General features: G+C 44.4%; 1 protein-coding gene across 8 annotated transcripts in view; it reads right to left on the reverse strand.

Annotated features, from left to right (window-relative positions):
• The window catches only part of MEGF6 (multiple EGF like domains 6), a 255,268-nt gene that overhangs the window by 188,943 nt on the left and 53,188 nt on the right, over positions 1–13,137 (reverse strand). For all 8 annotated transcript variants that reach the window (XM_075120967.1, XM_075120965.1, XM_075120966.1 and 5 more), the window contains one exon: positions 9,414–9,518. In XM_075120967.1, coding sequence (XP_074977068.1) covers positions 9,414–9,518 — 105 coding nt within the window. The remainder of the gene's footprint in view (positions 1–9,413; positions 9,519–13,137) is intronic.

Here is a 13,137-nt window from a genome sequence, read left to right on the forward strand (position 1 = left end):
TGGCCCAGTTACAGCGCTGGCAGTTGCAGAGTGCGCTGAAGGGAAACTGCTGTTGTGCGTGCACGCTGTCAGCTGCCTGCGCAATAGCGTGCTCACACTTACAGCAGTATTCGGAGTGGTGCAGCTGTACCACAGAGCACCTCTTCCTCTTCTGCTGCTACGAGTTGTGGGAAGGCGGAGGGGGTCGCAAGGCATTCTGGGTCCTGTCCCAGTGCCCCGGGATGCAATGCTTCGCATCCCAGCAATCCCTGTGCGCCCATCTGCATTTGGCACCATCTTTCAATGGTTTGTGTACTGCACGCTCTGCCTCTTCGGTCTGCAGGAACGGATCCTGCACTGTTGACCAGTATGCTGCTCGCTCTGATTAACACGTCACGAGTGGCAATGGAGTTATTCCTTAAACTACACAGGCAAAAGGAGCGTGACGTTGATCTCGCCACGCATCGTAGCTTTGACATGAGATTGCTTGTGGCTTTCACGGAGGTGCTGACCACAGCAAAGTGGTCAACATCCCATACTGGTCAATCATCCCAGACCTGCAAAACTATGCAGTCCCACCAGTCTGTGCTTGTCTCCCGGGCCCAGAATTGGCGATCCACGGCATGAGCCTGCCCCATTGCCACCAGGATGTCCAAATTGCCAGTACTTTGAGAGAAGTCTGTGTCCATGTCCTCATCACTCTCGTCACCGCGCTGCTGTCACCTCCTCGCCCGCTTTTGCAGGTTCTGGTTCTGTACATATTGCAGGATAATGTACGAGGTGTTTACAATGCTCATAACTGCCGCAGTGATCTGAGCGGGCTCCAGGCTTGCCGTGGTACAGCGTCTGCAGGAGACCAGGGTTGCAGCGGAAGCAGTGGCTGATGATGGATGTCACGAGAATAGATATTTATAAAGAACAACGAGAGGACCTGCGAGGTGGATTCATGAGAGCAGGAGAGCAGAGCGGAAGCGGAAGCGGTGGTTCAATGACGACGGTGAGCAGTCCTACTGCACCGTCTGCTGAAAGCAGTATGGCATCCACACGGAAAAAAGGCACGAAACAATTGTCTGCCGTTGCTTTCATGGAGGGAGGGGCGACTGACGACATGTACCCAAAACCACCCGCGACAATGTTTTTGCCCCATCAGGCATTGGGAGCTTAATGCAGAATTCCAATGGCTGGCCGAGACTGCAGGAACTGTGGGATAACTACCCACAGTGCAACGCTCCGAAAGTTGACGCTAGCCACTGTACTGTGGATGCACTCCACCGACTTAATGCGCTTAGTGGGGACACACACAATCAACTGTATAAAATCGCTTCCTAAAAAATCGACTTCTATAAATTTGACCTAATTTCGCAGTGTAGACATACCCTTAGAGTAGAACACTTGAGCACCATTTGAGACAGAAGAGCCAGCTGATAAAGTAAAATCAAGGGCGAAACTTTACTTAAAATGTGAATCAAGCTTTAACTCTTTTTAATAGTTGATAAAATTGAAGTAACTTTAAAACAGTCAGTCAATCAACCTGGCTTCATACAGTGCCTGCCTGTCTGGGGTTAATCTTACTTCATGCTTGTAGTGCTTTTTCCCTTCACGCAATAAACCTACGTAACCTAAAACAAGAACGTCTGTGTGCCTTTCTTTGTGCTTCCTGATTTTGGCTCCGAAATGGAAATATGCTGTGAAAAGCAGTTTATCTTCTTGTCTGTCCCCGTCACTGAAAAGTTCATGAGAGTCGGTTCTCAGGAGATTTCCAGCCCAAAATAGTTTCTTTTGGGTCCTTATCCCACTTGAACCGCAGAATCCTTTGATGTTAACATAACACTATGGGCCTGATTTGATGAGGTACTGAGGATCCTTAACTTCCCAACAAAACTGAGGGAGCTCAGTGTCTGTCAGGAAACACTTGTCACCTTGCACTATTGAGACCTATGTTGTTACCATTTATTGGCAAACTCCTCCAGGGTCTTGGAACTTCACAAGTTCACCCTCTCCTCCTTTTCTTAGAATTCACTCATGATCCAAATTCAGCATTGGTTACCTTATATTTTCCGCTACTTTAACATAAGAACAGGGAAACAATAGAAGTCATAAACAATGCAGCATTTCCTGTTTAGGTCTGAGCTTTCAAAAGTCCTGCCACTTCCTTCTAACCCTTGAAGTGAGCAGACATTCATGTCTGGATGGATTCCCTGTAAGGAGCAGGATGATTGTGCCTTTGGAAAGTTTATGAACCATAGGACTAACAAACAGTGCACAGCTATCTTGGAAGAATGGAACATTAGGAGGTTGCTCCTGCCATGCGCTTTGAGACACGCTTCACTTGGGTATTAAAATAATTTGAGGAAGCAAACAAAAAACAAACAATCCACTCAATTCAATTGGGTTCTGCAGTTTTAAAAAGGATATTAAAAATTAATGTTTTATAGACTGAGATTAAGAGCCATGAAGAATGATTTACCTACCATACTCCACATTCTCCTCTCCACTTTTCTTTAATTAGCTTATTCCATAGTAACAGGTTCTCTCGCTCTCTAATTTCAGTGAAGGATAGCTTTGGGGATGCTGCCCTTTGCCTTTTGCACATTCTGGGCCACTTTCTCTGCTGGTATAACTCAGCCTCCCTCTGTGGACATCAATGAAGCTATACACCAGCCAATGAGATGACTCACAGTATTTTGCATTTTGGAGAGTTTTTTAAAATTTAAGGAGTACTTGTGGCACCTTAGAGACACAAATACTCCTTTTCTTTTTGCGAATACAGACTAACACGGCTGCTACTCTGAAACCTTAAAATTTATCATCATAATTACAGATGAGTGAATTCTCTGAATCGCCATACAAAGCACAATCTGAAGCAAACCATTTGTAAGGTTCAACAGAAAAGCTTGGGTAACATTTTTCCGTTTAATTTTTTGCTTTTCTGTAGTTGCCTCTTTGCTTTCTGATTCTGTCCAGAAACAAATCCTGAACCGCCACCAGAAAGACTCAATCTGACAGAGAGCTGGACAGGAGATCTTGTCAAACTGGCCTGTTTCTGCAAGATTTCCTACCTAATTTTGCACTCCTTAGCAGCTCAGAGACTCGGGAGAAGCATTTTTATAAAGGGTGCTTTGTCCAAACTGGCCCTTTGGAGGTTGACCCAGCACTAGCTTTTAATGGGTGATCATAATTTCTATTCCCACTCACTAATGGCCGCTCATTATTTGGGTGGGAAGTGCCCCTTTCCAGCAGATGCTTCTGCTTGCCTGCAAATCTGTTACAATCATGGGAAAACTAGAACTAAACTGGTCTAACTGGGATGGTAACAAGTGATTTATGGTTCGATTGTTCCATTCTGTTCCTCCTCCTTTATAAAGGTCCTTGTTTCTTCCCTGACCAGCCCCACGGAAGTGTCTGAATAAGGCACACGGTGTTGAGTGTGCCACTAACACAAGCTACTATTGTCCTTCCCTTTCTATCTCATGCTGTTTCTGCAAAAGCTTTAAAGAGAAGGAAAATAAAGGCTAATCTCCAGCACTACAAAGTTTGACCTTTTAAAGCCTAAAGCACTGACTTCAGGCCCTTTCTTCAAGGGGGGTACATTAGTGGAATTTACAGATGTATTTTCTTTCTCTCCAAAATAAACCAATCATTTCCCCCTTTTTTGGGGTACCAGAAAATATGCCATTTATTTTTAAAGCTGCAATCAATTATAATTTAGGGATTTGTTAAACGTTTACAAATGTGGCAATACTTGATAGTTCCCAGGTTCTATATGGGAAAGCTCCCTGTGTTTATTTTATTATTTTGTGTGAGGGAAGATATGAAAAAATTTGCAAATGACTCTTTAAGGAATGTTTACTTCCAAAGGAAACTAATCTCTCTTTCACACACACATACCCAAGCAGTCTGTCGTGAGTACATCACCTGTGAATTAGCTCTCTTCTGATCCCTCCTTGTGTAGAGAATGAGAGATAAACACAAATGTTAACAAGTGGATTGGGATGGTAGATGTTGAAGAAAAACTGCATGCACAGATTATTCCCTGGGGCTATATTATAAAAAAATTAACTGTTGGGTATTTTGGAAATATATGTTTGCTTCAAAAACAAAAACAGTAATGTAGATTGTAAATGATTAGTGCACCAAACCCTTTTCCTTCTTACACTAAAATTTGGATTTAACATTTAATCTTGACCCTGCCCTGGAATGTTAAGTGATCAACAGGTTAAAACTGGACTGCTGAGTTTCCTGCTGGCAGATACAGGAAGGGAGACGCTGTGATAATCAAGTTCGGTACCAGCTTTGTCAGCAGAATTTGGAGTGGCTATAAATTTTTTTCCACATCTGCCTCAATGCAACACGAAATAAAAAACATGGTGCAAGAAACTTCACACTGTCCTGTACTCTATCCAGGCTATGAAACATATGACAGCCCCCTGCAGGATTATGTTCAAAACAGCACATAAGACCAGATGTTAAATTACCAGCATCATGTTGCTAACGGCCCATGGAATGAAGTGTCTCTCGCTGATAGGAGGACTTCAAGAAAAAGAAAGAAAAAAAATTACAACAGGATAGACCACCCTGTGTGCTTTCATCTGTCACTACTGCCTGATGATTTCTTTGAAAATGTGTTCGATAGAAGGACGATGAATCTGGGGGTGATGTCATGCACCACTCTATAACATTTGCCTTCCTGTGGCTTTGCAGTGAAAGTGCACTGGTGACACATAAGAACTGGCATGGGAAACAAATCCTCTCTCCTGCACAGAAAAACAAGATGCAAAGTATGGGACACTCTAGAGCAGTGATTTCATGTCTCAGTGTGGGTCAAAATCTGCCGCCCTTACTCTAGCTGAATACTACTCCTTTTCAGGGCGGTAGTCCAATTTAAGCTCATAGGTGGCAGAATGTGTTCTTGTGCGATCAGTGCAGCATAGTGCTAGTGGTTAATGCCCTGCTCTGCCATGCAGGAGACCAGAGGTCAATGTGTGATCTCCGTCACTATAGATCAGTGCACTGTACATGTCTCTTGTAGAGAAGACACACACAACAGAAATCCGGTACCTCACAAAATCCATATGCTCTGGAGTGTTACTTCACCCACAAAACTTAGCCTCGCTTTTGTTTTGAATGGTTCCTAGCCATACCATTAGGTGAGGTTAGAAAGCAATGCTAGGCTGTTGGACTCTGGATCTCAGCTCCCTTTTGCCTTGCTAGTCAACTGAAGCCAAGTTTGGCTTCAACAACAGTTCAAGCTTTTGCACTGAACTATGTGCAGAGTCATACTGTATGTTTAAATATACTTCATGACATTTCCAGTTGGCATGCAGCTCATTATTAAAATGAACTTTCAGCTGTGATGATTGACAAAACACATGAAAAGATGTCATGTTCGGACTAGAAATTCTGGCATCTTTGGGCAAAACTTGATACCTTTGCCCCTTCAACTTACACTACCCGTGCTTATCTTCAAGTGAGAGATGTAATCTCAAAGCTTCATTCAGGGCATGCAATGTATGGTGCAGAGAGGCTTGCCATAGGCTCTCCGTCAGCCCTAGGTCATGTGAATGCAGAGTCAGGGCTAAAAGGGTCTGGGTAACCGAAACTCTTCAACTGCTTCAAGAAGATCAATGGGGGCGGGGGAGAGGGGGGAGATTTAAAACCAAGGACTGGCTGTCTAAGATGAATGGGTAATGGGAGACAGAACCTTTATTCTGTAGTGAACGTGAGCCTCTGCCATTTTAAAGGACTAAGTGAAATTAGCTAGTGGACGCAGTCTACCGCCTAACAGAGGAGTGTCTGCGTCACGAGGTACCAGTGTAATCGGTACTCTCCTGGCACAGCCTCAACAGGATCCTTACAGATTTCCCGAGGCACAGACTGAGTTTTTATCGTGCGGTAATAGAGTCAGAATAGGGCGGAACAGCACGAGGGAGGTTTGCACCACAGCTGGCTGTGCTAAACCTAGGCTGCAGAGCAATGAAGAACCCAGGGGTGAAACTCTGCCTGCACGGAAGTCACTGGGAGTTTTGCTCTTGACTTCAGTGGGGCCAGAATTTCACCCCTGCTCAGCAGGCTGTCGATATGGCACCTTTCACGCCGTTGTTTTTAAAAGGCTTGATTCACACAGGTTTCCTAGTTGGTTCAACTTCTGTTGGTGCATTTCCACAGACAGTTTCCCCACTTTGTATTGTGCCAATGCCTTTGATTCTTCTGTACAGTACTGTTAAAAATCAGCTCCTCAGAAAAGTCACAAAGAAGTTGGAGTGGTTCTGTTCTCTTCCACCAGGGCATAGGCAGCCAGCATCTTGCTGCTTTGCTTTCTCCGCCGAAGGGGTAGGCTGTGCAGTCAGCTTCCAGCATTGCCATGCACGTGATGAAACACAGGAGGATGTAGTTGTGCTGGGCGCAGTATTCCAGCAGCAGCACCACCCTAAGCTTGCTGCGGACTCCGCAGGCACTCCATCAGCAAACAGAACACGGGGCTCCGGGCTCAAGAGACCATGTGTTTCCAAATGAAGCCTCCAATTCGGAAAATAGTTCAAGCTGGAATGCCCTTCAGCAAAATAGCAGCGGCAAAGGGTCGCTGCTAGCACACCTGGGCCTTTGCAGAAATTCCTATTTCAATTACCGGGGAAATTGGCTCCCTCCGTACCCGGGTATTTTACACCAGGCAAATTGGGTGGCCACCAGATAAAGGATCACATGCCAACTCAGTGTGCACTGGCTGTTCCACAGTCCAGTCAAGCCCAAAGGAAGGCTCAGATTCTCTGGTGGAAAAACACTCCCACTCCTCCTGACTGTGCAGGATGGATACAGAGCCAACTGAAAACACAATCTAACATTGACAACAAACTCTTTTACAGCAGCAAAGAGTTTCTTGATTAACCTGCAATTGCATTTCTGAATGAGGGAACCAAGGTTTTTTTCTTTAACAGGATTATCTGAATGAGACTTAAAGCCTTTTAAGCACTTCTTAATTGATACCTGTAACAATAATTAAAGTTCCTTACAATAGATGTGGCATGAAAAATCAGCTCTAACATGCTGACTCAGCAGCTGAAACCTCGCTGGCCACCATACCAGGTAATTAGGTGCTTTCTGGTGCATCAGAATGGTGGGAACTTATCACCTTTCCCTCTTCGAAGTGCAGCATTAAGATGCTCGTTTATTCTGCTGCCGCAGAACTAGTACAACAATTTAGGAATGTAGCAAACTGCCCCGTTTCCCCAGTCCTCTTCTATGCATTCTGGCCACAAAGGCTGAAGTGTAAGCTTTATGCTGTGCAGAAACTGCTGTTTCCTCTCAACCCCAGATCTTCCCCCATGTCCAGCCCTTCTTACTGGGATAAGACCAACCCTTTACCATGGCTAATCAACAATCTGGGGTAGAGAGACCAAACTCTTCCCCCCACCCAATAGTTCTAAACCAGAAAGGAAATAATACTTACTTGAATTTTCCACCTTCCTTAAATTCACCAAAGAAAGAAAAATATAGCAGAACTCCTTCACTTAGAGTACGTCCACACTGGAACCCCAGGGCGTGACTGCAGCTCGTGTAGACATACCCAAACTAGCTTTAGGGAATGAACAGCAGCAAAGTCATTGTAGCACAGACTTCAGTGCAGGCTGTACAAGCCCGCCTAGAACTCTGGGTAATTACTCAAGCAGCTAACCTGCACTAACGCCTGTGCTATCATGACTTCACTGCTGGATTAAAGCTAGCTCGTGTATTTCTGTACAAGCTGCAATCGGAGATATGCCCTGAGTCCCAGCTTTCTACTACAGTACTCTCAGACAGTGATCTATGCCAAATACTTCAGAGGAAGATGCACAAAACCCATTGGTGGGCAATTATCAAATAACCTGCCCATAGAGGAAACTTCTTCCTATCAAATTATGATTGGCTTCTACACTGACACACAAAAGTTTCTATTCCTATGAATCAGGAAGGAGGAGGAGTTTGTGTGTGTGGTTTTTGGAGGGGGGTGGGGGGGCTGAGAAAACCTGGATTTGTGCTGGAAATGGCCCACCTTGATTATCATACACATTTTAAAGAGAGTGGTCACTTTGGATGGGCTATTACCAGCAGGAGAGTGAGTTTGTGGGGGGGGGGGGGGGTGGCGGAGGGTGAGAAAACCTGGATTTGTGCTGGAAATGGCCCAACTTGATGATCACTTTAGATAAGCTATTACCAGCAGGAGAGTGGGGTGGGAGGAGGTATTGTTTCATGGTCTTTGTGTATATAATGTCTTCTGCAGTTTCCACAGTATGCAGCCGATGAAGTGAGCTGTAGCTCACGAAAGCTCATGCTCAAATAAATTGGTTAGTCTCTAAGGTGCCACAAGTACTCCTTTTCTTATTCCTATCTCATTATTCATATAAATATCCAATCCCATTTTGACTACTACTAAGATCTTGGCCACAGTGATATCTAATGGCCATGAATTGCACAATTAATTATGCATTGTGAAAAAAATGTACTTATTATTGGTTTTTAACTTGTTGTTAAAGGTTTGCAATGCACTATGATCAATCGTTATATCATGGCGCATTTTCCAGACTGCCAACCAAATAAATGTGTTGATTGATTGAACGTTATGGGTAGACATTCCCAAGATCCCCAAGGAATAATACAACGTACATTGTTCTTACGCATTTGTTTTGTATAAATTAGGTATAGAGTAGTGCTCGGAGTTTTTGGCCTGCTCTCCAGCAGCAGCTTGCTACCAAATAGCATATCAGCCAACAAGAAGATTCTGAATTGCATAACACAAGAAGTTCAATAACCTTCACAAAAGAGTGTGTGTGTATTGTGTTAGGTGCTAATTACACAAAGTTTAACAGTTCAAAACCAGTAAGACCTGACAGAAGACATAACAGCTCTAGCTAGTCCTTTCGGATGCAGACTCTGTCAATGTTTAAACAACATCTACATGTGAAAACATGTCTTGAAACCCTTGCTAGAAACAGCTCAACCATTGCTGCCCCTTTCCAATGGCGACGGTCTACTGCTGGGCTCACTCTGGATTTGTCCAATGGCTAAAGGTTCAGTTCACAGGAAACGACCCCAGGGTTTGCTTTGTTCAACCCAACTTTAATCAGCTTCCTTCTTTGATTCCAACAAACCACTTCAGCTGGTGGTGGCCAGGAATAAAGGCCATTGTATATTATGGAGAGATAGGGCTTTATTCTCAGCAAGTCATGACAAGCACTTCCTTCCCAAACATCCCATTCTTAAAACATAACAAACAGGAGCCAGAATATGTGTAGAGCAAATTAATGGAGATATGCGATAAAACTGCAGCTTGCAAAGATAAAGGATGCTGGGGTCAGGAAGCAAACATCAGGGAAAACAACCTTCATCTCCTGCTCCTTCGGCTTTAAATTAAGAATTCGCAGGAGGAAGGTTTAAGGTAAGGGGCTGGAAAGGCTACTCACCATACTGACAGCGGGGTCCCTGGAAACCAGAAGGGCAGCGACAGAGCTGAGAAGATCCTTCCATGCAGTTTCCTCCATTGAAACAAACTCCATAATTACAGACAGCTGAAGGGGAGGGAAGAAGGAACAACATGAGATCATAATTGTACATACATTAAAATAACTTCAATGTCCATTCATCATGAAGGCTCCCAAAGCCCATTAAAAACGCAAACAGATATACAACCAATACACAACCAGCCCCAAAATGCATCCCCCCCTTTGTGTTAAATCAGAGCAGCAGTTTAATAGCACACAGAAAGAGTCCCCAGAAATTCAGGACAGCAGATAGAGAATATCTGACCTTGTGACCATGTTTGTATTCAAAGCATTTACCCAAACTGAAAAGGGGGGGGGGGGGGGGCGCTGGTACTGAGGTTTTAAACTCCAGTCTTACAAAGCACCAGGGGGTCTTTAATGACTCCATTTTATGCCTCATCTGAAAGGTGATTTATCCAGCACCAGTGATTTCCTTATGCCCAATCTGAGGCATTAATTCCTAACTGAATCAGAAGAAACAATGCCACTTACTGAATCATCAACATCACTTTCTACAGTGCCTACAGATGGGTGTTCCTTGGAGGTACCCCATCTAAATACTGACCCAGAATACCCCTACTTAGCTTGTAGAATACAAGGGGATACAGAGGAAAGAATATGTGCTGTAGTTTTTTACAAGTGGGTTAAGTTAAAAGTGAGATCATTAGGATGAAGAAGGTGGCACTGCCCTGATTCTTCCTCTGCTCGGCAAGCTCCACTTTAGCAAAGGATTTCTAGAAAGCAGCAATAATTCCAGGGATGGAGGGAGGCTGGAATCTTATAAATGAGAAAAATCTCAAATGTCATTTTTTTCTTTCAATGAATCAGTGTTTAACCTATCCACGATCCCCAATCACAGAACACAAATGAACATTTTAGAAGTATACATTCTTTTAACAATATTTCCCTGATTTATCTATCTGCCAAAAATGAGAGTCCAGGGTTCTGTTCTGTGTTGCTCCCGCAACAATGACTGACATCACTAACGCCAAAAGCAGAAGCCAGGAACTACATTCCTGGCATTCCTTACCCTGTGCTAAGGTGCTAGTGACTTCAACAACTGTGGTGGGGAAAACAGAAAACCTTATACTTGTCACTTTGCAATTTAAAAGCCTTTCAGTCCCCTTCAAATGATGGCTGCCCACAAAGAGAGAAACAAGCCCTTAAGTATCCTCTCTCAAGTGCATTTGATTCATATCAGCATTTGTGGAGAATTAAGCTCTAGTGTAGAAAGCATGAGGCTTGGAATCAGAGAAGTTCTACTTCTAGATTTGTCACTGGACAAGTTACTTCACCTCTCAGAACTTTAGTTTCTCTGTCTGCAAAATGAAGACAATACTACTGACCCATCTCACACAGGTTTCGGGAGGCATCGCTCACTAGGTCATTTGTAAAATGCTTTGAGATACTTAGATGAAAGATACTAGGAAAGTGCGAAGTCCTAAGCACCTCTCCAGATCTGGCTATACATGAACTAAGTGTATTCTGTGGAACAAGCTCACAGAAAGAAACATATCCTATGGCAGAATCACATAACCAACATTTTGTTACTAAAAGGACCATTAAAATCAGCTTGATCTGAAACATCTTTTGCTCAAAGTTGTAGCTCATCCAATGTAATTACAGTAAAATAGTGAGAATCCAAAAGGGCATTTTTATGAAGGCCCGGGGTTTATAAAAGCCAGTTGTTTCCCTGGACGAGGTCCATCTGCTCTGTAACAGAAACCACTGCATTGAACACAGAGTCGATGACAGCAAGTAGCTCTCTCTATCTTTTGTAAACTTCCTGAATTCTGTGTATAACAGCAGGGTGGCAGATTTCAGACATCTAAATAGCCTTAGGGCATTCTGCAGTGGAGCTTAAGGTCAAATGAAAGAGACACGTACAGCCCTCCAGAAGTACTGCTATTCTGCAACTCCTCCCAAGCAGAGATGGCGGCATGACCCTTATTCAGTGCAGGCTGAATCTTCACTATTAAAAACTCAGCATCCTGGCCAAAACCCCAGTGCAGGCATAAATACACTCTGCCCCCGAAATGCCTCATGCAGTTTCAGGTGGATATGATTTTCTTCTTCACTTCCTCTTCTAAACACCTCCGTAGCGTTGCTGTGTGCGAACGGCTGCCTTCCAGCCTAGAGGTAGCTGTATTTCAGCAGCGAGTGAAGTGATCGTCATCTATTTCTGACCTACTTCACTGGAATGGTATGTGGCTTAATAAATGCTTTGAGACCGTCAAATGAAAGGAACAATAGCAATGCAGAGTTGTTGTTTTCCAGATAGCACCTTGGTGTGCGCGGCGCTAACAGAAATAAAACTAGGTTCCTGCCCCTAGGATCTTACACTTTAAAGTAGACGAGACATTGGATTTATGATGTTCATTTTCATTTCTATACTATGCAAATTATGTGCATTAGCAAGTTGTTTACATGGCACTTGCCATTGTGAGGACTGGGCCAGGCTTTAGGGCCACCACAGAGTGGTAACCTGAGAGCCCTGAGGCTGCTGCTACAGTGTGTGAATCAGATGCTACCGCAGCTCTGCCAACAGAGCAGTCTTGGGTTAACAGTTTCAAAAACCCACACACGACTTAGGACCCTACGTCCCGTTATCAAAAATAACTGAGACACTTAGGGTTTTCACTTTTCAATAAGACTTAGGTTTCCAAGTGCCTCATTCACTTCTGAAAATGGGATTTAGGTGCTTTTGAAAACTTTACCCTTGCAACTGTGCGCACGCCTGGACTTCTCTCCCAACCAGACAGTACGATACTGTGGGAAGAACCACCGCCTTTGCTAAGGCAAAAGTTAGAGTTGCTCTTTCTTCTCTTTCAAGCTAGAGAACCTGGGGACCACAATGGATGCAGCATGTTGGTTCTTATTCATGTGCCATTGGAAAAACACACTTTCCCATATGAAAACATCCACCAGTGGTAACTACAACATATTGCACTTCTTGGCTTGCAAAGAATATTCCAGCCCCAATATCTTCCAGCTGCTTCAGAAATTTTATAATACAGGTTCCATCTACACTTAAAATGCTACGCAGCAGCTGAGCTGCAATGGTGCGTCAGTGACTCTCCTGTCACTGTAGTGAACCCACCTCCCCAAGAGGTGGTAGCACGGTCTTGGGTTTGCCCTCTCCCCCCCGGTGCCCCGACTTTTCCTAGCTCCTCCCCAGCCGGCACTGCAGTGTTCACTGGAGGGCAGAACGGGACTCCTAATCACAGCATTGTCAGAGCCTCCCCGCTCCCCAACAGCTGACAGAAAGTAACAGCAGTGGCCTGGGACAAGCTTAGCATGGAGCGAACCAGACCCGGATCCCTGCCCTGGGACAGCCATCAGTGAGACACCCCCCAGCCCACCATCCCACTCCCTGGGATAGGGCTGGCCCGCTAACCCCAATGAACAGCTGCAGCCTCAACAGGGAGACAGAAGCGAGGACGTTGCACAACTTTGCCCCCATTGCCCCAGAATTTTTCTAACATATCATGCTTGGTCCCATTCCTTGTGTAGTCAGTCTTCCTCGATGGAAGTGCTGACATTTCTCCAAATACCCCCACATTCCTGCTCCCTCTGTGCCTTCAATAGCAAATTCTTTGCTTTACGGTTCAATTATGAGCTCATTTTATACATCTCTAAAATGTAC

This window comes from Caretta caretta, chromosome 18 (assembly GCF_965140235.1).
Source record: "Caretta caretta isolate rCarCar2 chromosome 18, rCarCar1.hap1, whole genome shotgun sequence".
NCBI lineage: Eukaryota > Metazoa > Chordata > Testudines > Cheloniidae > Caretta > Caretta caretta.